The sequence below is a fragment of the Tripterygium wilfordii genome, chromosome 15 (assembly GCF_013401445.1).
Source record: "Tripterygium wilfordii isolate XIE 37 chromosome 15, ASM1340144v1, whole genome shotgun sequence".
Lineage (NCBI taxonomy): Eukaryota > Viridiplantae > Streptophyta > Magnoliopsida > Celastrales > Celastraceae > Tripterygium > Tripterygium wilfordii.
In genome coordinates, this window is record NC_052246.1 from 5,352,843 (window position 1) to 5,378,379 (window position 25,537).

Here is a 25,537-nt window from a genome sequence, read left to right on the forward strand (position 1 = left end):
TGCCCCAGTCACATCAACAAATTATACATCTTTCGAAAAATGTTCTTTAAACATTTTATTTAATTTTTTAATTGTGATGTGTAATTTAATGACGACTATATGAAAAAGCCCAAGAAAATTTCCGACAAACTTTGTCCACCTCCTATAATTCCGTGGCTTGACCATTTACCAAGCCCCTCAATGGCTCAATCAATTGTTTAGATCCGTCCCGTGTAGGAGCAACAATATTGATAAAAGATTTTAATTCGGGTCCCTATTAATATTAATATGAATATTTGAATAGAGAACGGTTATTCTTCTCCTCCTTATGATATAAAATTTTTGGTTTCTTTAAAAAAAATAAAATAATATTTGACTAGGAAGTAGGAAGTTTAAGAAAAAAATTCATTGAGTAGAAGTAGAACCTAGAACCGAAATGTTTGCACAAGAAAGTAACAAAAAGGTACCTTCTTCTTCATGGACTGCATGAGAAGGGAGTCAATGAATCCCGCCTCATTAACATAAGTGGTTCCAGTGGTGAATTTGCGATGGCGGACAAGCCCAAACCCTGATCCACTGACGTAATCGGTTTTGATGGGGACTTCGGTTCTCGAGCTGCGTGTATTTCCAGATGAGATTGAGATTGTGGAGAGTGAATCGAAGCGTGTCGGAGGATTTCGTAGAAACGAAGGGAGAGCTTGACGAAGGAGGAGGCGCGTTCTAGACGAGCGGTGGACGTACGGACACATCGCTAGGGTTTTGGTAGCCATTTTTAACGCCGCACGCAGAATATCGTAGGTATCTGAACGGCGGTGAAGACGCATTGGGCTCTCGGTTAGAGATCATTTAAGGGTTTTTTTTCTAAAAAAGATTTACTTACGAGGATAAAGTGGATATGTACCAGATCGGTTGTTGGGTCTGTCGCAACTCCCAACCAAGTGATGTATATTGGTAGGGTAAAATGTTACATTTAGTCTCTAAATTATATCATTAGTTTTGTTTTCGTCCTTAAACGTTTTTGCACGTAACTTCGTCCTTCAATTATTTAAAGGTATTTATTTCATCCTTCAAGTGCGTCATCTATTTGACATACCGGAGTAATTCTAATTGGTAAACTTTGACAAACGTGAATGATAGGTGTAAAATCTAAGCCAAGTTGGATGGTAGGTGTAAAAATTACGTCAACTGGGATGCCACGTATGATTTTTCTGATATCGGAATCATTTAAGGGACGAACGGGGTACCTTTGAATAGTTAAGCGACGATTTTAAGAGTGCAAAAAGTTTAAGGACAAAAATAAAATCAAAGGTATAGTTGCCTATAATGGTAAAACCCCTCCCTTGTATTCAATAGGTATTTTCATAGGCTTAGTGACTTAGGTTAAGGCTCAGTTGCTGGGTCTATGAGGAACAAACTCGTGAGGATAATCCGATTTATCTATGGAAATCGAAACCCTAAAACGAATAATATAGTTTGTATATATACGGGTGTGGATTTCTTATATGGTATCATCAAAAATGATACATTTGAATATTTTTTGATGATAACGATGGCAAACCATAATGTATTTATATGATAATAAATTCAGTTCTCATTGTTGTATCATTTTATAATCAATTAGCTAACTCTATTTCGCCTTTAAATGGAAAAAATCGTGATATATTTGTTGAATTTCATAAGTAAAACTCCAAGTCATCAAGTAATTAACACAGATATTTGTGTTATTGAAAAAGTGTAAAATTGTGTATATGACACAAATAAACAATAGTTAAGTAGGGCAAGTAACCTGGTACAACGTACACTGTACAACCTAGTCCTACCACAGTATTTGATGGGTTAATACTTAATACAACTTGTGGCCACCGAAAGATAGTCCGTATTCCAATTTGGCCACCGAGCTTTCAATTGTGCCAAATCGATCACCAACGGTTCAATTTGTTCCAATTAAGCCATCCGAGTAGAATGGGTAATTTCAGTCAGTCAACTTGCTGAGGTGACCGTATTTCTCTATTGAATTCAACAATACATGACTTGAAAACACATTCCCCATGAATGATTCTTTTTTTTTTTCTCATAGAATACATGTTATTTAAAATGATGTGATAAATTACGTATATGATTATTATGCATTTCACCATAATTCATTATAGGATGATTATAATTAGTGCATAATACTCCTGTTAATTCTGAAACATAAGGATGACACTAAAAAAATAAGTTTGAATGTCATAGATTTATTAACTCTCCAATGTGAGAAGAAAAATAATAACAACATAGACATGTAGAGGATATATCATAAAATGAGTGCATTGTCAATTTTTTTTTTATTCTTGCAGTTTAATACTTAATTGGAGGAGCCATAATTAACAGAAACTCAATTTAGTTTTATTGCCTATGTTTGTATAGTACACTCATTCCAACACTACTTAAGGCCCCCCTTCCCTACATACCACTAATTTTCTTGACCTAAAGTGCAGAGACAAGAGAACTTGGTCTGGGGGTATTTTGGTCTTTCAAGATGCTGTCCAGTTCTTGGGCAAATCTTTCCATAGCTGGAGCCGGCAAACCTAGTTGGATCACAATCCCATCCGTTCCTTTCTTGTTCTTTAATGGTATATAATAGCTAATCACACCTGGAATGGGCCCCACTCCTTTTGCGAGCCCACCATACTCGGGCATACCCCACCCTATGTCCACCTCTCCAAACCCGGCACGTGTCAAGTCAGATACCAAATAGGACCCCACCACCGTGAAGTTTGGCCGCCCCTTCAACACCATCAGATTGGCCACAGACTTCATGTATTCTCCGTCTATTTCCGTCTTCACCTTCCTTACTTTCTCTAACGCGAACCCTAGCGGATTCTTGCTGAGTTCTTTAGCGGTCGCGATTGCCACTGGAAATACGGACGCGTTCCCGTAGTATCCCTCCGGCAAGGGAGAGTACCACTTGCCGCGTGCGTTGATTATGAACATCATCCGCATCTCTTCTTCAGGGTCAGGTCGGAGCGCTATGGTGCGTAACCGCCAAATACAGGCGATTATTATGTCGAAGGTGGAGCAGTGACGAAGATGAGGTGGGATGAATCTTCGAATCGAAGTGATTTCTTTGGGCCCGAAGGAGAAAGACCGGAAAACCATGTCATCGAGTGGGATGATGGTGCCCTTGGTGTCTGGAACCTCATCGTATTCCCTATGCGTATGTGTTACGCATGGTGGGTCTCTAGCTTCAAAGATGTGTCGGTTCCAAACTGGCATCACAGATGGAACATTCGCACCACCCGCCATCTCTCCTACGGCAGACATGAATTGGACGAGGCCTGGTGCATCTGCCATTGTGTGGTTGAGACGGAGAGCGAGAATGAAACCACCGCATCTTAGTCGCGTCACCTGTCATCGATTTACATTAGCAAAAGCTCTCTATGAATGTGATCTAGTAACCTTTAATCATGTCGATGATTCAACGTAAGTTTTACGACGAGTAGGTTATCAGTTATCAGTATACCAACAGTTCATTTACTAATTATAAAATTTCAAGATATTTGGAAAAAATAAATTAAACAACCCAAATATATTCATCAAGGAAATTTTGAAAAATATAAAAGGGAAGTACCTGAACAAGTATCAGGGGGCAGTTGAGAATACCAGAAGAGCCAGGAACATCAAAAAGAAGCTCTTCCAAGCAAGGAAATGGAGGGTGAAGTGCATCGCCAAATTCATCAAGACTAACATCAACATCACCTTCAACAAACATGATACCCTCACCATTACAATCCACCATAAGTTTACGCCCAGGGCCTTCCCTAAGCCTCCCAGCGAGTGGGTAGTAAAAGACTAACGCTTTTGCTATTGCTTCCTTTACGATCTTAGCAGGGTCTTTCCCTTTCATTGAAGGATTGTAACGATAAAATTGTATCACCGGGAAATGGAATCTGAGACATTCCTGGTCATCGATGTCCGAAAGCGGCTTTAGCTCACAAGGAGTTGGTTTTGCTGGGGAAATTAGTTCAGGTTCATGTCTATGGACCTTGAACACTAGAGATGTTGGTGCTAATTTCATGGTAGGGGAGGAAGATTTTTTTTTTTAAAGGGAGTGATTCGGTGGAGTTTGTCGTGGTTGAGGTTGTGTGTGGAGAGCCGTAACATATACATGGGTATTTATAGTGAGAATGATAAAAGTGGGGACTTTCTTGTTTACAAGCGATTGTTGAGGGCGAAGTTGCAATGTGAAGCGCATTCATGGTTTATTGATACATAATGCAATCACAAACATGCATGACGTAATGTTTTTGAAATTTCTTGAACATATGAATCACGTTGGTATGCATGTGTTTTGGAGGTTGAAATGTGAATAAGAATCGCCCTTGTGAATAGTGCTTGGTAGTTGTCAAATTATTGGATAAGACTATTATTGTCTTCTACTTGTACGTTGTTTCTACTTTTAATTGAATAGTGCTAATTTTTGCACATGAACATGAGTAAAAGTTAGTGATGTTGGAAATGTCATGCTAAACGTATGTATATCATGATAAATTAAGAGTAGCTATAGCATTTTTTAAAAATCTTGGTATTATAGTATATATGACATTATCTATTGTAATTTGGCTATTTCAACTTATTGCTACACCCACAAGAATTGCTTCTTCTTTCTTTAACTCATGGGTTTATAAATTTTCTTTCTTTCTTTAACGGTGACATTACATTGAAACTGTGTCAACTCACTGATTATTCCATTGATTTATAATAATGGATTAATTATTCTATTGATTTCAGTACGTCATTCGACTGATTTTAGTGTTAGATATATAATTATTTAATTGTTTTAGAAACAATACGAAACAAATGTTTTAAAAACGTTCCTTTTCAAATTTGCCCAATCATTTATGCTTTGAAAACAATTCATTTTCAAATTTACTTAGTCATTTGGTGAGTCAGCTTACCACCGACTCCCATTCAATTTCAACGTTTTTATATAACCGACAATTGTTTTTGTAAGTCTCAATCCACTTGACTTGTTATTTCTATTTTGCATTGAGAGGTGAACGAACGTTGACCTACAACGACCCTTTTTTTGGCATGACTTGAGCTGGGAGAGCATATTACATTGAGGCCACAAATAGCTTGATTGATATATAAATGTTATTAATGTCTGTCCATACATGTAGACTTCAAAACTATAGCCCCTAGCTTGGATGGCACGTGTATATACATACATGGCTAGTTATCTAGACCAACTTTATGTTGATATAAAATTACATCGTCTTGGACGCTTAGGAAACTGTTGCAAAATAGGTTTCTCACAGCCAATTGACATATTATAAAACAATATAGAGAAACAATCGAAAGGAGAAAGAGATAAGAAGAATACAGGATTTGTGAGGTTCGATAATGTGCCTACATTCTCTGTGTTTGTGACTGTTTTCAATATAAGAAATTCCTTAATACATTTGGTTAGGATTTTCAACCCTTATATACTAACTACTTACGTATCAGAAAAATACAATTTTACTCTCCATACGAAAATAACTAATCCACGTCAGTAATACCATACCATACCACAGAGGCTCCCCTCCCCCGCACCCCTGACACATACTGACAATAATGAACAACTAGTGACCACAATGGAGTTGTGCTCGGCTAGTACACTACACTCCCCTCTCACATAACTTCTCATTTTTTTAGAGCTTTTAAATAATAAATAATACTTTTAATGTCAGTCATCATTTAGCACAAACATTATGAGGGCGTCCTCGTTTAAAAGATGTGGAGATTGATTTTTCAAAGGCACTGCCATTTGTTTTCCTACCCAAATATGTATACGTGCACGAATTTGACCCCCATGTTTTTGGGTGCCCGGGACCTGCTGTAATTTTATTACAGCAGGTCCCGTTGTAATGTATTTTATAGATAATAAAAAATTTTATTTTTATTTTTAAAAATCATAAATATGTAGTATTTTTCATAACGAATCCAACGGTATATTTTTTGTTTGAAACAAAAATCAAATTCATCGTGATCAAAACATTGAATATTTTGAGTTTATATCCGATGGTCTAGAATTGTTGTGTCTTTTTCATGTTGAATTTGATTTTTGTTTCTAACAAAAAATATATCGTTGTGTTCGTTGCGATGAACACTACATATTTATGATTTTTAAAAATAAAAATAAAAATTTTTAATGTCAAAAAAGTACATTACACTGGGGCCTGCTGTAAAAAAATTACAGCAGACCCCGGGCTTCCCATGTTTTTCCCCATTTCAATGCATGCATTAATTGCAGCTTGGTCGGTGACACATAAACTTCTTTTCTTTTCTTTTTTTGAGAAGAAAACTTCCATTAACAAGAAAGAATGAGACAATCAGTCTCAATTACATGACGGAGGAAGGCAGGCTTCTCTCCCAACCACTCATGAGAAACATAATTAGATAAAGCATACTTAGCTAGTGTAAACTTCAAATGTTAGTATTATTGTGTGTCTTTTCATGTTCATTTTTTTTAATGCTCAAGTGTTAAGCTTCAATGGCCTGAGAGCAGCCACAACAATCTCATTTTGTTGGGGTATGGGTGTGATTTTATTGAGGTATTGACTAAAATATTGGTACAACAATGTCATTTTGATGGTCTCATTTTATTGGCAACAACATGTACGCATGGACTCATGTTTGTCCACATGTTGACTTCATTTGGGACCCACATCATCTACTACACTCACAAATATACAAAAATCTGTTTTTTTGTCCCCAACAAAAAACTATCATAGTCCTTTGAGCAAATTCTCGTCTTGTTTATCGAGGGATATAAACACAAAAAAGACTTGTAAGGTCAAAAAAATAATAATAAAACATAAGTTTGAGGCCTTAATTATAAAGGGTATATTTTGAAAAACAAAATTAATAAATTAATAATTTGTCTACTAGAAAAAATTTGGCTAACATATTACAATGGAATTGGAGAAAATTCTCATATGAATTCTTACATCTATTAAATTATATTAAATCTAATATAAAATAATCTAAATATGAAGAAAAAAAATAGTTCTTTTTAATGAGAACGCGGAATAAAGGGAGGACATGAATAAAATTAACACCAGTAGTTGGAGGCAATATGCGAAATATCTCAAATATAAAGGACTATTAGTGAAAATGATAACGAAAATAAATACTTTGATGGATAATCCTAAGAAAGACTCGTACCCAGTGGGTATCTACATAACCCCCAAATGAGACGAGTACACCCGCTAGTTAATGGGTCGAGATCGGGGATGGGTATGAGTATATTTACAAGAACCCTCAACACTAGAAATGTCAAAAATACTCGTACCTGATGAGTACCCGCATGACCTGCCTCAAATGAGATTGGTACGCCCCGCTAGTTAATGGGTCGGGGTACGAGTATTTTTGTGGAAAAAATAACGGGTACGGATGCGGGGATGAGTTTGTCGAAATCCAACCGCCCCACACCGGTATATGTTATTAATTACTTATAATATATATATATATATATGTTAGTTTCACTTATATATTCATATTTTAATTTTCACACTTATTGAAGTTCCCACAATTACAGTTAACGATATTTTACAATTACAAGAATTCTCAAAATTAATGTTGACGGAAACAGGTAAAGGGGTGGGGATTCCCCGCATCGACGGGTACTGGGATGGGGTGAAGATTCAAATACCTAGCGAGTATTTTAGCGAGGACGGGTAAGGATTTTTCTAACGGGTACAGAGACGGGTTAAGATATCCCCGTCCCAAACCCACCCCATTGACATCCCTACCCATCACTCTCAACTTTTTAAGAGGAATAGCTTTTGTCAATTGCATGCTAGCTAAAACATCAGTGGAGGTTACAATCACGTAAACTTGAATAAAGATAAAACTACTTTCTAAGAGGAATAGCTTTTTCAATTGCGTGCTAGCTAAAACATCCGTGGAGGATACAACCACATAAACTTGAATAAAGATAAAAGTAGGCTAACAAGTGTCGACTGGAGTCTTGCTAAGACGTGGAATTTGCTATTTGACATGGGTTATGTGTTTGACGAGGGGTCCTCTCAACTTCTGTTTTTTTTTTTATAATCCTTTGATAAGTGGTGATGTGGTCAACTTCTTCTGTCTTTTAGGCATGCTCTTGGCACAATGTGATGTGGTAGATCATGGATAATACTTAATGACTTTTTCTTCTCTTCAAGTCACTTGTCTAGTCTCCCCTATAACCTTCATGTCTTCAAAGTAAGTGAACCAGTTAATTGATTTATATCATGGGTTTCATACATTCATACTTCATACATCCATTGTTGGTAACAGGTTGTCCCTTTATAGAAGAACACAGTTTCATAAATAAATTCTTAGATTTTAACCTTTCTAGAAAATTTATCTTTAGAAATTTTCATCAGTGTAATCCTAAATTCCAAACTAAACATTATCAGAATTCTTGCAAAAATAGAGAAACATCATCATCATTATTATTCGAGTCTTTATCCCAAAAGTTTATCGTGTGTTGTCTTATGGTTCGTTGAGAGTATTTATGGTGAGCTTATATTGTCACGTGTCAGAATATGACTAGAAGTCATTTTGGTACAGACACTATGATAACATTTTGGAATCTTCATTTTAATTTAAAAATTGAGTGTTAATAAATTTTTTATACGTAATCAAGGATTAATAATTAATAGTATATAAATGGAGATAGAGAGTGTGGTATGCTTTCATATAGACGGACGGACAAGGAAGGTAGTGTTTGGTTAAACTTTTGTTGATAATAATTTTGCTATGTAGCAATTATACTGTGTAGTATATTGTGACAAATTACATGTAGAGGTATTATGCATTTTAGTTGTAACATGTATCAGCTTCCCTTAACAGATTCCCTAAAATACAGACAAAATGTCACTTTCCCATATTTTACAGATTCCCTATCCAACCAACACTGCGTCAGATTACCTATCATATTCTCTACATCATTAAAATAATATATTTTTTTTTCTCTTTCCTTTGTTAATATAATAAATCTTATCAAAAAAATCTAAAATCATAAATATTATCAGAAGGTCCCAATCTCATAATAAATTAATATCATATTATCTAAAATAATAAAAAATAAATAAATAATAAATCAGAACAAATAGAAGGTGCCGATTTCCTTCCATCCTTCCTTCATCTGCTTCAGTCCAAGATCCACATTAAACCCACTGATAATCTCAAGAACATTTAGAAAGCCAAAAAAGTTACCATGAAATTGGGGCTCTGCTCCACACCCATCTCATTTGGGCTTGATGACCGTGAAAAATTCTTAGCATTCTCCTGTGGATGATAACGTGCACTCCATCTCTCTCTCTCTTTAGAGATCTCTGTGTGCGCATCTCTTAAAGAGAGGAGATGGGACTGCCCTTATTTTTCGATAATCAACATCGAGAGGTACTTATCATTGTTTCTAGTTCAATTTCGTCTTAGATTCTACAATTGCAAAGAGGGGATGAACATCTGCATATACATGGAGGAAGTTCAGTACTCCATTCGATCTCATCAAAATTAGATTTGTGTAGAGGGTAGAATCTATAATTAAAGATTTGTAACGTTGAGCCACCAATAATATGTGAACTGGACAGATGAAACAAGATGAGATTTGAGCACCGGTGAGGTACCTGCCAAAGACATTCCGACGCACAAATTAGTAAGGAAATCAAATGCTCTTTCCAATAAAGAAGAGTAAATGGGAATTGATCTAGAATGTGGAAGGATGACTAGGATGGGAGCAGTGTCGAACAGAGATTGTAGAAGAGAACTTCAGAGAGTCAACCTTTTTTCCCCGAGAAAAGAAGATCCTTACCGTTGGTGAAAATTTGCTATTTAAACTGCAATATTGGGAACACGTGTCCAAAAAAGGTCGTCCGATCCTTGTTCATGTTATCGTTAGAGACAAGCTGTCTTCTCCTACAAATCTACTGACTCTTCTGACGCCACCCTATGATGTGACGTGAGGCCTCTTCTTGTGTCAGGGGTTTGCTAGGTCATGTCAGCGGAGGAACGAGAAAATCCTTTTGTGTCAGAGATAGATAAATTCAAATGTTTCTCCTGTTTTTTTTGTCATATTCAAGTATGTCAGAGATAAAGCAACGATAATTTGGGATTGAATAACAGGGAGGTTTCTTAATTGAGTTTGACATTGGATCTTAGATCCTCGATGGTCGAAGACACGTGTCTTCGACCAAGCTGTTTGGCTCGACTTCAACTTGGGCTTTGGAAGTGCCTTTGTTGTTGGGCCCGTGCTATTTTTTGCCATTACAATTTGTTCTCACCAAAGTGGAGCTTTTATTAACAAGCTCGAGATGAGGAGCAAGGATATGTGTTCGGCGAGCGTCGACAATGAACGAAGAAAGAAGAGGATGCCGGCAAAAGATCTGGAGAGAAAGAGATGAGAGAGAAGACGATGATTTTGGGTTTATAACAAAGTTTATTATTTTATTTCATTTTACTTGTACCGAAGAAATAAATAATGTTATTTTAATATTACAAATTGATACCGTGGTTCTCTAATGTGGGGAACCACTGTAGAAAGTTTTTATAATAGGAAAAATTTAGGGAATCTGATGCAGACTGTTTTTTTGATAAGTTCTCTATAATTGTTCTCTATTTTACAGACAAACTCATGTTTAAGTAATCTGATTTTTTTTGACAAGTTCTCTATAATTGTTCTATATTTTAGAGACAGACTCATGTTTAAGTAATCTGATGTGGATGCTCTAATGGAAACATATAAATGTATTTAAACATAAAAATTAAATATATAAAATAAAGATAATTATTTAAAAAAAACAGTGAGTCAAACAGAGGGAAATTGAGGCACTACAGTTATGCAATCACACCAATCCTGAGGCATGTTGAGGCACTAACTGAGGCAAATTGAGGCAAACATGTGAGATATTCTTGTTTTATGCAGGGCATGGGAAGAGTTGAGATTCCTGTGGTTTCATTTTGTAAAATATTTCTGTGGGGGATTTTTCTGGGTATGGCGATCCATCCAACTCTAGTTGGTAACTTGGGTACTCACTCTCCCAACTCTAAGAAGTCATGGGTTATAGTAGTGAGGGAGGCGAGGATATCAAATTATCCTAAAATAAATGCGTAGGGAATTGATGGGCCATAGAGGCGTGGATCAGAGTCGCGACCTTGCCTAGCCCGAAACGCACAATACCTGGGTGTGGGTTGGATGGGTCCCTAGGCCCAGAAAAATCCGCCACAATTTCTGTATTTCTTTAAACCGTAAGCAATTGCTCAAACAAGAACACATGTTTGTCATCTCACATTTGTACAGTGAAGAGCATAAATTAACCTAGAATCCATGGGGTAATCCACTATGAAGAGCATAAATTAACAAACATTGCACATAAACCCTAAACGGTCAATAAACCCAGATATGTGATTGTTGGAGAGTGTGCACTAAAGTCAATCATATGATGATTCTTTAACACATTATATTATCATCAATATTTTATTAATAAAGTTATTTTTAGTTATTGCAATTATTTATATCTGTGTAGTATGAATTATTGTAATAATGTCCCTAGAATATAATGTATATTCTTAAATGTCCTTAGCCAAATATTATTGTTAACAGGGACGACAATAATATGTAGAGGCTAATATGTGGTTGATTAATATATGATATTAAGTCAACACGTAGGTACATAAATTGGAGAATTTATGTACTGGATCGACCCACCATGAAATCATTACATGGATCGTGTTATGGATGTCATCAATAATTTCATAGTGATGATGGTGTTATGTAGTCCTTCGACCTGAGATCACCATTGTTTTCGACATAAGAAATTGTTCATTTTGACACTGTCAAACGTTGCCCTTATAAAGGTGGCTATAAAGGTGGTGATCAGGTGTATAATAAATTATGTAGAGGGATATAAGTGATCAAGATGGAATTTATCCTACTCATAACACGAGATTGATATCTAAGGCCTCTTGAATGAATAGAGCTGATAAATGCATAGCCATGCTTAAATGAGTTGATATAATGATATCAATGTCATTTGTTTTGATTAGCTTATTCGGGAATCAGGAAACATTGATTGAGCTATACGAGGGTGACATATCCATGTCTTGTGTTCAATCAAGATATCGAGGATAAAATGATTTTACAACACGGTAACATTAGTCGCGGTAAAGGTTGAGTCAAAACATTGACTTTCTCGTAATTTGGGTAGCAGTGATATGTTGCTAGACATCACTCACTGCTTGTAATTCTAAAATAGGATTTTATATTTACTACCAACATTACGGGAACCTACAGGGTCACACACTAAGAATGATAAGCAATACGGAACGTAAAATTCAGGAGATAAATTTCATATTTAATGTGAGCATTTTTCGGTCTTAGTTGGACTAGGATATTTTGACTTTGGGATTAATAAATTTCTAGAAACCAAGAGAAGTATTTGAGTAGGACTCAAACATTTTTTGGAATTCTATTTTATCTTATTTTCTTTATATATATAAAGAGATATATATATATATACACACACGTTATATATATAGATATATATATAAACACAAAAGGTTTGAATGTGTTATATATGTATATATATATATATATATATATATATGTTTACAAATATATATAAAGATATATATAATACATATATATAGTACGTTGTATATATATATATATATATAGAAAAAAAAACCACAAAAGTTTTGAACGTGTATATATATTTATGTTTACAAAGAGATAGAATTCTAGGTTGAATTGTCATCCATTCTTAATTATTATTATATATAATAATTTTATTATTAAAAAGAATAGTTTTTGTGAAAAATATAGAAGTCATACGTGAGTTTTTCTAAGAAAAAAGGCTGAGAGTCTTTCGAAAAGAGTTCTCCTATTTTGCTCACTGTACTGATTCAAGGTGTTGCATTGGATTTGAATACGGCGGGTTCGTTTCGGTCTAGCAACCGGAGGGCTCGTGAGTTTCGTTCGTGGACGTGAGACGTACACGAAGATTGCATCGTTCGTGTGGATACCGTAGAGGCACGATCAGAAAGTTCGTGTTCGTTGTATGCTTCGATAGTACGAAAGGCACGCTACAGGGGTAACTATTCTAAACCCATAATCGAATGTTGTTTTTAAACAGATCCTCGGATTAGGAATCGAAAATTTTTATTTTTCTGCTGCTTGATCGTTGTTCGATTCCTTTCAAGTGGTATCGGAGCCATGTTTAAAACATATTCGATTATGTCTGGAGGATTTCATGTGTGCTTTGATTGATTCAAATATATATTAGATATATAATATTTGATTAATTGAATTGGATTATATATTTAATCTAATAGTGCAAAAGTTGCATATGTAAGGATCTGGTAAAATCCAATTGGCCATAAAAGATTATTTTAAAGGTTAAAATGAATTGATTAGTTTATGCATTTTTGTGTGCTTGGTGAAGCATGGTGCATGATTATAGCCCTAAAGACCCTTGTGAATGATTTACTTTATTCAATATATTTTTATGGAAAATACGGCTTGCATGTCGTGCCTTACCTCCTATTTCTCGTTGTAATTCCTTTTCTCATCTCTTCTCCCCTCGAATGTAACTCAAGGTTTTCTATTACATATGATGTAATTAGAATTAAGATTAAAATAGGATTAAAGCAACGGAGAATTCCCTTGGAGGATGGAGCCTTGGAGGATGGAGCGTTTTCTTAACCATATGAAGAAAAGATGACCGAAAGAAAGGACTTGCGAAGTTTTACCTAGGTTGACTTGTCGGTTCTCTCATTGGCTTGGGAGGACTGATGTAGCTAGGCTATAATCATGTCACGTTTAAATTTTATTGTTTTATTATTATTATGTGATAATAGATAATGATAGTGCATGCTAATCCATCTAGTTTAAAGGCCAATTAGGTAATATGGACTAAATTTGTTGAGATCAAATTAATTAGAATTAATGAGATTAATTCATGATATGGTGAGATGAAATCCCTCAATAGAATTATTAAGTTGATGCCTTCCAATGATCAACACTTGTCAAGCTCTCGATCGAACATAAGTAGTTTCCGCCAAAGCGGGGTGCTTTATTCTATCTTGTAGAAGGCATGAAGGAAAAGGTAGAGTCTGCCAAAGCAGGATGCCTTGTTTCGCTTGTTAATCATTGGGTTCAACTTAACTGGGACAAGTCCAATAGGATTGGAAGCCTGGAGGCAAAGAGTTGGGTTTAATCCATAAGATGAGATTAAACAAGAATTGTTTACCCAACTGATCCAAGAATTGCAAGGAGATGCAATTAGCAAAAGTTGCTTACCTAAATAGCTTAGTCTTGGGTTTTTCAACCAAAGCTGTCTCAAGAGTAAGTGAAATATGGATCTTGGCCCACTAGAAAGTTTAGAACTTTCCGAATTAATGTGAGGGTTATTAATTCGAATTAAATAGTGGGAGCATCATTTAATTAAAGTCCTATTAGATGATCTTAAAGCATTATATTTATTTTGCATATTTTCTGTTGTAGATCACTATGGCATCACAAAATCCAAATAATTTATCTCTACGATCTGTCCTTAAGAAGGACAAGCTGAATGGGACAAACTTCATCGATTGGTACAGAAATTTGAGAATTGTTCTCAAACATGAAAAGAAGTTGTCTGTCCTAGAGCGTGTTGTTCCTGAGGAACCTCCAGCTACTGCCCCTAGGGTAGAAAAAGATGTTTATAAGAAGCATCAAGATGATTCCTTGGATGTTGGATGCCTCATGGTGGCTACCATGAACTCTGAGCTTCAAAAGCAACATGAGAACATGGAAGCTTTTGAGATGATCGAGCACCTCAAGAAATTGTTTCAAGAGCAGGCTCGACAGGGGAGGTATGACATTTCCAAGGCATTGTTTCAGTGCAGAATGGCAGAAGGAAGCTCTGTCAATTCTCATGTGCTTAAGATGATTGGGTACATTGAGGATCTTGAGAGATTGGGCTTCAAGCTAAATAAAGATTTAGCCACTGACTTAGTGCTGCAATCGTTGCTGGACAATTATAGTCAGTTTGTTCTAAACTATAACATGAATAGTTTTGAAAAAACTTTGCCAGAGCTTCTAAATATGCTGAAGACAGCTGAGCCTAGCATGAAGAAGCAGAAGCCCGGGTCCATCATGATGGTCCAAAAGGGCAAAGGCAAGGGCAAGAAAATGGATAAGGGCAAAAAGAAAGATAAAAGGTCCAAATCCAAATCTGCTGCACTGAAACCCAAAGGAGGGGTTGCTAAGGATGCAAAATGCTTCCATTGCGGTGAGACTTCTGCAAGAAGTACTTGGAAGATCTTAAGAAGAAAAGAAGTGAGACTTCTGCTACAGGTATTTATATTATTGAGATAAATCTTTCTGCCCCTACATCATGGGTATTAGATACTGCATGTGGTTCTCACATTTGTCAAAATGTGCAGGAACTGAGAAGCAGTAGGATTTTGGGCAAGGGCGAGGTGGACCTACGAGTTGGGAATGAAGCAAAAGTTGTTGCCCTAGCTGTAGGAATTTATCTCTTGTCTTTACTCACTGGGCTTGTTTTAGAACTTAATAATTGTTATTATGTTCCTTCAATTACTAGAAACATTATTTCTATTTCTTGTTTGGACAAGGATGGTTTTTCATTTATAATAAAGAACAAAAGTTGCTCTATTTATTTCAATGAAATGTTTTATGGTAATACTCAACTGTCGAATGGTTTATATGTTCTAGACCTTGACATGCCCATTTATAACATAAATACAAAGAAGGTTAAATTAAAAGATTCAAACCCAACCTACCTTTGGCACTATCGCTTGGGCCATATAAATGAGAAACGTATTTCCAAGCTTCATAAAGATGGATTTTTGGACTCATTTGATTTTGAATCATATGAGACATGCGAATATTGTTTATTGGGAAAAATGACTAAAGTCCCATTCACTGGACACAGTGAACGAGCCACTGACTTATTAGGCTTAGTACATAGTGATGTATGTGGGCCGATGAGTACACAAGCTAGAGGAGGTTATTTGTATTTCATTACATTTACTGATGATTTCAGTAGATATGGGTACGTGTACCTAATGAGGCACAAGTCTGAATCATTTGAAAAATTCAAAGAATTCAGAAATGAAGTACAAAACCAACTTGGCAAAAGTATTTAAGTACTTCGATCAGATCGAGGTGGCGAATACTTGAGCAAAGAGTTTCGTGACTATCTAAAAGATTGTGGGATTGTCCCACAACTCACTCCACCAGCTACACCACAGTTGAATGGTGTATCTGAAAGGAGGAATCAGACCTTGTTAGACATGGTTCGATCCATGATGAGTCATACAGATCTTCCTATCTCTTTTTGGGGATATGCTCTGAACACAGCTGCTTTTATACTGAACCGAGTTCCATCTAAAGCGGTTCAAAAGACGCCATACGAGTTATGGACTGGGAAACGTCCCAGTATGTCTTTCATCAGAATTTGGGGTTGTGAGGCTTATGTAAAACGTCAAGCCTCCGACAAGCTTGCACCCAAATCTGATAAATGTTTTTTTGTAGGATATCGTAAGGAAACCAAAGGATATTATTTCTACAATCCTTCTGAGGGTAAAGTGTTTGTCGCTAGAACTGGAGCCTTTCTAGAGAAACAATTTGTATCTCATGGTAACAGTGGGAGGAGAGTGGAACTTGAAACAGTTCAAGAACCACAAGAAAACAATGAACCATTGATGGAACCTGAGTTAGCTTCACAAATAGTTGTGGAACCTGAGCCTGCTCCACAAGTAGTTGTGGAACCTAAGCTCGCTTCAAGAGTAGTTGTGGAACAGGAAACGTCTCAAGATACACAAGGCTCGCGTAGGTCACGTAGGTTGCCTATGAGATATAATTTTCTCATTACACAACCTGGAGACGTGTTACTCATGGAACAAGATGAGCGTACAACTTACGAATAAGCAATAACAGGCCCGGAGTCTGAGAAATGGCTTGAAGCCATGAAATCCGAAATGGAGTCCTTGTACACCAACCAAGTTTGGTTCTTGGTTGACCCACCTGAAGGAGTAAAACCTATTGGGTGCAAGTGGGTTTTCAAAAAGAAAACCGACATGGACTTAAATGTGCAAACCTACAAAGGGCGATTGGTGGCTAAGGGTTTCAAACAAATTCATGGTATAGACTATGATGAAACTTTTTCATCAGTCGCGATGCTTAAATCCATTCGGATTTTGCTTACTATTACAGCACACCAAGATTATGAAATTTGGCATATGGATGTCAAAACATCTTTTCTTAATGGAAAGCTCCTTGAGGATGTGTACATGACACAACCTGAGGGTTTTGTAGCTCCAGACGCTACTGGAAAGGTGTCAAATTGCAACGATCCATTTATGGATTGAAACAAGCTTCTCGGAGCTGGAATCTTCGTTTTGATGACGCAATCAAAGAGTTTGGTTTCATCAAGAACGAAGATGAACCTTGTGTATATAAGAAGTTCAGTGGGAGTACCATTATATTCCTGGTGTTGTATGTAGATGATATACTGCTCATCGGGAATGATATTCCAGCCTTACAATCTGTTAAGTTTTGGTTAGGGAATTGTTTTTCGATGAAGGACTTAGGAGAGGCTACCTATATTTTAGGTATCAAGATCTATAGAGATAGATCAAGGAGATTGTTGGGCCTCAGTCAAAGTACATACATTGACAAAGTGTTAAATCGGTTTAACATGCAAGAATCCAAGAGAGGACTTCTCCCCATGTCACATGGCATTACTCTCTCAAATGGCATGTGTCCTAAGACACAAGATGAGAGAGAACGCGTGAGTAAGATACCCTATGCGTCAGCTATAGGGTCTATCATGTATGCCATGGTATGTACACGTCCTGATGTCTTGTATGCACTTAGTGTAACGAGTAGGAACCAAGGAAATCCTGGTGAATGTCACTGGATGGCCGTTAAGACAATTCTTAAGTACTTGAGAAGGACTAAGGATATGTTTTTGGTTTATGGAGGTGAGGAAGAGCTCAGGGTAAAGGGTTACACTGATGCCAGCTTCCAGTCTGACAAGGACGACTCCCGATCACAGTCAGGATATGTGTTTTGCCTAAATGGTGGTGCTGTGAGCTGTAAGAGTTCAAAACAAGAGACAGTAGCTGACTCTACAACAGAGTCTGAGTATATAGCAGCTTCCGATGCAGCAAAGGAGGCTGTTTGGATCAAAAAGTTCATAGTTGAACTAGAGGTTGTTCCTAGCATTGCGGATCCGATTGAGCTATATTGTGACAATAATGGAGCAATAGCACAGGCTAAGGAACCCCGATCTCACCAACGATCCAAACATATACTTCGGCGCTTCCATCTTATTCGAGAGATCATTAATCGAGGAGATGTGAAGATATGCAGAGTTTCCACAAATGAAAATATTACCGACCCACTGACCAAGCCTCTGACACAGCAGAAGCATGATCAACACAACAATTCACTAGGTATTAGATACATGAGTGATTGACATTAGTGCAAGTGAGAGTTTGTTGGAGAGTGTGCACTAAAGTCAATCATATGATGATTCTTTAACATATTATATTATCATGGATATTTTATTAATAAAGTTATTTTTAGTTATTGCAATTATTTATATCTGTGTAGTATGAATTATTGTAATAATGTCCCTAGAATATAATGTATATTCTTAAATGTCCTTAGCCAAATATTATTGTTAACAGGGACGAAAATAATATGTAGAGGCTAATATGTGCTTGATTAATATATGATATTAAGTCAACACGTAGGTACATAAATTGGAGAATTTATGTACTGGATCGACCCACCATGAAATCATTACATGGATCGTGTTATGGATGTCATAAATAATTTCATAGTGATGATGGTGTTATGTAGTCCTTCGACCTGAGATCACCATTGTTCCAGACATAAGAAATTGTTCATTTTGACACTGTCAAACGTTGCCCTTATAAAGGTGGCTATAAGGTAGTGATCAGGTGTATAATAAATTATGTAGAGGGATATAAGTGATCAAGATGGAATTTATCATTCTCATAACACGAGATTGATATCTAAGGCCTCTTGATTGAATAGAGCTGATAAATGCATGGCCATGCTTAAATGAGTTGATATAATGATATCAATGTCATTTGTTTTGATTAGCTTATTCGGGAATCAGGAAACATTGATTGAGCTATACGAAGGTGACATATCCATGTCTCGTGTTCAATCAAGATATCGAGGATAAAAGGATTTTACAACACGGTAACATTAGTCGCGGTAAATGTTGAGTCAAAACATTGACTTTCTCGTAATTTGAGTAGCAGTGATATGTTGCTAGACATCACTCACTGCTTGTAATTCTAAAATAGGATTTTATATTTACTACCAACATTACGGGAACCTACAGGGTCACACACTAAGAATGATAAGCAATACGGAACGTAAAATTCATGAGATGAATTTCATATTTAATGTGAGCATTTTTCGGTCGTAGTTGGACTAGGATATTTTGACTTTGGTATTAATAAATTTCTAGAAACCAAGAGAATTATTTGAGTAGGACTCAAACATTTTTTGGAATTCTATTTTATCTTATTTTCTTTATATATATAAAGAGATATATATATATATATACACACACGTTATATATATAAACACAAAAGGTTTGAATGTGTTATATATATATATATATATATATATATATGTATATGTATATGTATATGTTTACAAATATATATAAAGATATATATAATACATATATATATATAGTACGTTGTATATATATATATATATAGAAAAAAAAACCACAAAAGTTTTGAACGTGTATATATATATTTGTTTACAAAGAGATAGAATTCTAGGGTGAATTGTCATCCATTCTTAATTATTATTATATATAATAATTTTATTATTAAAAAGAATAGTTTTTGTGAAAAACATAGAAGTCATACGTGAGTTTTTCTAAGAAAAAGGCTGAGAGTCTCTCGAAAGGAGTTCTCCTATTTTGCTCACTGTACTGATTCGAGGTGTTGAATCGGATTTGAATACGGCGGGTTCGTTTCAGTCTAGCAACCGGAGGGCTCGTGAGTTTCGTTCGTAGACGTGAGACGTACACGAAGATTGCATCGTTCTTGTGGATACCGTAGAGGCACGATCAGAAAGTTCGTGTTCGTTGTATGCTTCGACAGTACGAAAGGCGCACTACAAGGGTAACTATTCTAAACCCATAATCGAATGTTGTTTTTAAACAGATCCTCGGATTAGGAATCGAAAATTTTTATTCTTCCGCTGCTTGATCGTTGTTCGATTCCTTTCAGTGATATGTTTCAGATTCGAATATCAACCCTAAACTATTGATCGATCGATCTATCCACGGTGAGGGAGAGTAGGAGAGATGGTCGCACATTACCTTTGTTGGTCGAAATTTTCTTCTTCTGGCCGGTTGTATCTTCGGTGGTCATCGCTTTGTCGATCGTCATTTGAAATACACAAAGATGAGCTTCACTCTCCAGTACGGCGCAGGGAAGATAACCCCAAAGACCTGTTGTTCTTGCGTTGGCAGGTAATAGTCAGAGTATAATATGGATAAGAACAAAATAATGGGGACAAACTAGACAATATTAATCAAATGCTACTAAAATGCTTCAAATTGTAGCATTTCCAAAAAAACAATAATATGCTAATACAAAATTCTCTTGAATTATGTGCATAAAAAAGCTTGCTTGGATGGCTCAATACTTGTAAAAAACCCTTACCAAACGGAATGCTTGTAAAAAACCCTTATCAAAGGGGTCGAAATCAAACAAACACATGTTTTTATTTTATCTTCTCAATGTTATATTATATTTAAATAAAAAATATAGTCATTCGCATGAAAAAAACTCGAAAACGAAAATAATTTCACAATTTTCTCTTTTCAAAAACAAAAGAAAAAGAAAAAGAAAAAACTCTCTCTAAAAATCTTCTTCCTCCTTCGTGTCGCCCGCAATCCTGTCTCTATTCATCTAATCAGATGTACGGATACATAAACGTATCTCACACTGGTTGGTCGATTTGTCTTCTTTTCAATCCTTTCTGCTGTGAGAGATTGGTTGTTTAGTTGACAGCGATATGATCCATGGGCGGCGATGATTCTTGTAAATGAGCGTAAATGAGATATGGGATTGGAGTCCGTTGGTGAATTTTTTTTTCATCGCCATCATCTTCCATAGCAAAATCCGAATCTCGATCCCACCAATCAATTGGGATTTTGGGTTTCTTGGAGTGTTGTTGTTCATGCTGATATTAAATTGTGGTCGTTGTTAGTGGTGGTGGAGGGGTTAGTGTCATGGACGATGCGAGCCCTAGCAACAGAAAAGTAGGCGAAGCTAGAAGAACGACGGAAGTGGGAGCTGAGTCGTCGCGGTGGCTCCCCAAGGAGGTGGCTTTTGCACCGTATTTGCGGCAGGAGATTGAGTCTTCGAACGACAAGGCTCAAAATTTGCGCGTAGTTGTTCGAAAACCTGTGAGCGTGCTTTGTGTTTTCCTTGTAAATTTTAATGCGGATTGAATTGGATAACAAATGTTTGTCGTGGGAATGCTAGTGTTCGGAAGTTTATGTTTTAATGCTGAGAAATGAAGTAGAAAGTGGAACTTTTTTAGTGAATCTTATCGGTTTATTCATAGCTAGCTTTCTGTATGAAGCAGAAAAGAGTTACTGGTTCTACATTTATACAGAAAATCTGTTCTTCTTTGCAATGCAAGCTGTTTAAGTGAAGGTTTGGGTCTATTAGCTTAGTTAATGGATATAAAACAGAAGTTATGTAATAAGCTACTTCATATCCTATTATGTAGTCCGAGGTGTAATGGCAGTAATGCTATAGCTTTCATTATTTGATGGAATTGTCATAGCTGGATGAGATTTTCTTCCGTATTTTATCAGCTAGGAGAAGGATTAGATAACTATTATGCTGTGTGAATAATGCTACTTACCGCAAAAGTCAAAATTTGCTGTATTATGAACTATTGACAGTTCCTGAAGCTTGTTGGACAATGTACTTACCTGACACAATCCGTTATTGTTCCTAAATTTGTCTTTATGTCCTTTACTGGAGGTATTTTAGTAGGTATTTGAATTGCATGCCAGGAGTGTAGACAGTTAACCAGAGTGAGCCCAGAGGATGCCATCTTGGCCGTGGGCATGGTGATGGATGCTTGTGCCTCTTCTTGTTGAGAACATTTTGCATATGTGATTGACCACATCTGACATATTCTATCACCTGTCTATTGAATCGTTATGCCTTATGTTTCAATTAAGGAACGAAGTTCTTGAATACAAATTGCGTAAATCCCCAACTGCCATGGTGTATAATGAACCTTGATCCCACTAATTATTGATGCTGGATGTAATTAAATTAACAATGCTATAGCAAGAAACTCAATGTAATTCTTCTTATAACCTATTTAGTCAAATAGCAAAGTGATAGCTACAGCTAGCATAAATTTCTCACTCTTTTGGCTTCAACATACGTTTTAAAGCCCATTTTCTAGAACCTTTGGATGACTTGAGAATATACACCACCTTTCCAGGGTTGGAATCCGCCTCAAAATATTTTATTTTCTTGAGTGGAAAAGATTTAGTTAAAAGTTTCATTGAGTGTAGATATCCCCTCACGATTTTTGAAATATGCAATGCTAGATTTCTCAGGTCATCTTCAAGAAAATGCTAAGGTTATTAAAAGATTTCACTGGGTGTAGGTATTCCCTATGGGTTACCCTCGAACAGTAAAAGTTAACCCATAGCCTAGTGGTACGGTTCTGACAAAAACCTAGAGATCAAGGGTTCAAATCCTAGACACAACCTGACGTTGGACAACGTTTGAAGTTGTTATACGATTAATTAAGGCCGGAAGTTTAAGGAAATTTATGGGTTAAAGAATGAAAACAGTTGGCATTCAGATCTCTGTGAACAGTGACATTAATAGTAACTGGGTAATTTTAATGGATTTTGGGTGTTGTATGTAGAGATTGATTAAACCACAAAGTAGAATAACCTTAGAGTTTCTCTAAGGCATATGAATCTCTCCTTGGAAGAAAATTCCTTGGAGTCTGACCACCAAAAATAAAGCACCCTCGCAAGAGAATTGAATCAAAGTCAAAAAAAGCATTCTATTATTTGCTATTACAGGGGTCCCTTACATAGAGAGCGAAATCCTAATTCTATGTGGAAATGTAAAGACTTCTACTTCTTATTGGAGAAGAAAAATAGCAGCCCTAATAAGAATTTGACTTCCTATAATGAAAACTAAGCAGTAATTAAACTTCTAATTACTATAGGAACCTTCTATATTGTGGAGGTAAGACTATGTACATCTTGTCTTTACGTGACCCCCTGTCCATTGCGGGAGCATTGTGCATGTAAGTAGTTTATCCCTTTTAATCACTTATATCCTTGTCAACTCAACCATACTGGGTTCATTAGTAGTTTAGCATTCAAATTTTTTCACCTTGAAATTATGGAAGAAATTCCTGTTTGATATTAGTATTGGCCATTCATGCTTTACCATTTTCTTTCGCATAGTGTAATTTCTTTAGGCTGCCCTCTCCAAACTATTTTGAAGTATCAGACTACATGGAATATGAATGCTTAAATTTCAGATAACTGACTGCCAATCAATGCCCTTTATGTTCATTCCTCTGGGTAGTGTATTTTTCTCGAGTTCTTTTAATATTAGGACTCTTATGTGCAATTACTTTTCTAATATTATATTTTTTCCCCTGTTTTCATTTGCTGTAAGGATTTCTATTAAGGTTTCAAGTTGCTGACCCCTCATATTTGGGATTAAGGGTCTCGTGATAAAGATGATTTTGTTTGACATCTGCTGGAAAAGACATTCTTGGAACTCACCAAAAGTTTGTAGATCTGTAAAGCACTGTATGATACATTGATACTGCATCTCAGGACATCTGAGTTCCTTTTGTTGTGACATATAGGAATTCCAGTCGAATTAAGCAGTTTTATAAACAGTAATAGAGGTGTAGCTTTATGGATACAGGTTATCATCCTTGTTGCAAGACTTGATCTTAACTATCATACAGTTATTGATGTTGTACACCAAACACCATTGTTCCCTTCGATAAACAGTTGAAGCACTCTCTAGATTCTAAACTATTTGAAGTGGATTTTTCTGCTGACTTGCAGCTTTTCTTTTTGCAGCTTTTAGCAAGGCTAACGAAGGACATTGTTGCAACTTACCAAACATGCAATCCACAGTTCAAGTATTCAGAAGAGTTGAATCCAAAAAGATATTTAACCAGTCCTTCAATCAGTGTCTACAATGATGGCTTTGATAATGTGAACTCAGATCTTATTCTGGCTGTGAACTTTGCGTTGGTCAATTCAGATAGGCAGAGAAGGTATTTTGCTGCGGGCCTATTCTTTTCTAAATTTGACTTCTTTTGGTATGATATTGTTTGCTACTGCATTAGATTAGAAAGTCACCGTAAGAGTACATACTTTAGTTTATAGATGTAAGTATTAGCTTGTCTCACTGAATGTGAAAAGTGTTTGTTTAGTATCTCCTGAAATTAGGACACTGATATCCTTAATTTTGTTTTGTTTTAGCTTATACAGAATTCTGTCTCCATCTGACCGCATTTCTCCTAGATATTTCTTTCCTCTTTTAGGCATCCCCAGTAATTTGGGAAACTTTTACTCCTGATTTGAATGCGATGGAACATAAATTTGTACTCATTGCTTGGCCTAGTAATAACGTTGCTTCACCATAACATTGAGATTACGGGTTCAAACCCTAGAAGCAGCCTTTGATAGGCAGGGATAAGGTTGCCTACATCTTATACTTCCCTGACCTCACCTATGCAGGAGCCTTGTGAACGAAAGTTGTTCGACAATTAACCTTTATCATAATGGTTAAAGCAAATATTATTTATGCTGTTTTTTATTACAATATGTACACAATCGTTTACAGCTTTTGGGTTTGTTGTACTAAAATTTACTTTTGCACTAATTTTTTTTCCTCATTAATGGATGGCTGCATGACAATGCAAGTATTTATTTATTTATTTTTGGATGGAAATGCAAGCATTATTACTGTGAGGCGATATTTATCTCTTAATTAATGGGTCTTTCGGGGACAGTTAAAGTGGAACAGAGCCAAGAGGTTATTAGTGCAGTTCTGTTTCTCATATCATTTCTGCGGATGACACAGTTATTTTTTGTGAGCTGGAGGTTGCAAGAGTAGTACTTAAATGCAAAGTTTCATCTTCCATTAGTTTATTTTTTTGGGATAAATGGTTTTTTCACACAGGCGAACATGTGGCTCTGTAATAGTGCTGCAGTGGTGCAACCTAGAGGTGTTGTTTTAAAAAAATGGTTTTTCACAGTATTGGAGCCCATCGCTATTGTCAGGTCTTAGAGTTCAAAGTTGACTCCTCCATGATATATTTAAATATCGCACGTAAGGGTATGAGTTTGCCCACACGTTTCTTTTTGTGAGGAAGGAGGTGTAAAGTTGATAAGTGAATTTTTAGTATCAATGCACATTAATAATGTTAACCTGA

The 25,537-nt window shown here is 36.2% G+C and overlaps 2 protein-coding genes across 5 annotated transcripts in view; one reads left to right on the forward strand and one right to left on the reverse strand.

The window, feature by feature from the left end:
* LOC120016513 (dual specificity protein kinase YAK1 homolog) overlaps positions 1-25,537 on the forward strand; it is a 42,151-nt gene that overhangs the window by 9,053 nt on the left and 7,561 nt on the right. The window contains exons 1-2 of one of the 4 annotated variants that reach the window (XM_038869327.1): positions 20,906-21,482; positions 24,174-24,373. In XM_038869327.1, the coding sequence (XP_038725255.1) occupies positions 21,306-21,482; positions 24,174-24,373 (377 nt within the window). In that variant the 5' untranslated portion in view covers positions 20,906-21,305. Of the gene's footprint in view, positions 1-20,905; positions 21,483-24,173; positions 24,374-25,537 lie in introns of those variants that run through there. The other 3 variants (XM_038869323.1, XM_038869325.1, XM_038869324.1) reach the window with 3 other exon arrangements.
* LOC120016514 (benzyl alcohol O-benzoyltransferase-like) lies at positions 2,296-4,103 on the reverse strand. Its single transcript, XM_038869328.1, has 2 exons — positions 3,590-4,103; positions 2,296-3,366 (listed from the first exon to the last, which is right to left on the reverse strand). Exons 1-2 carry the CDS (start codon positions 4,034-4,036, stop codon positions 2,446-2,448), a joined length of 1,368 nt encoding a protein of 455 aa, XP_038725256.1. The 5' UTR covers positions 4,037-4,103; the 3' UTR covers positions 2,296-2,445.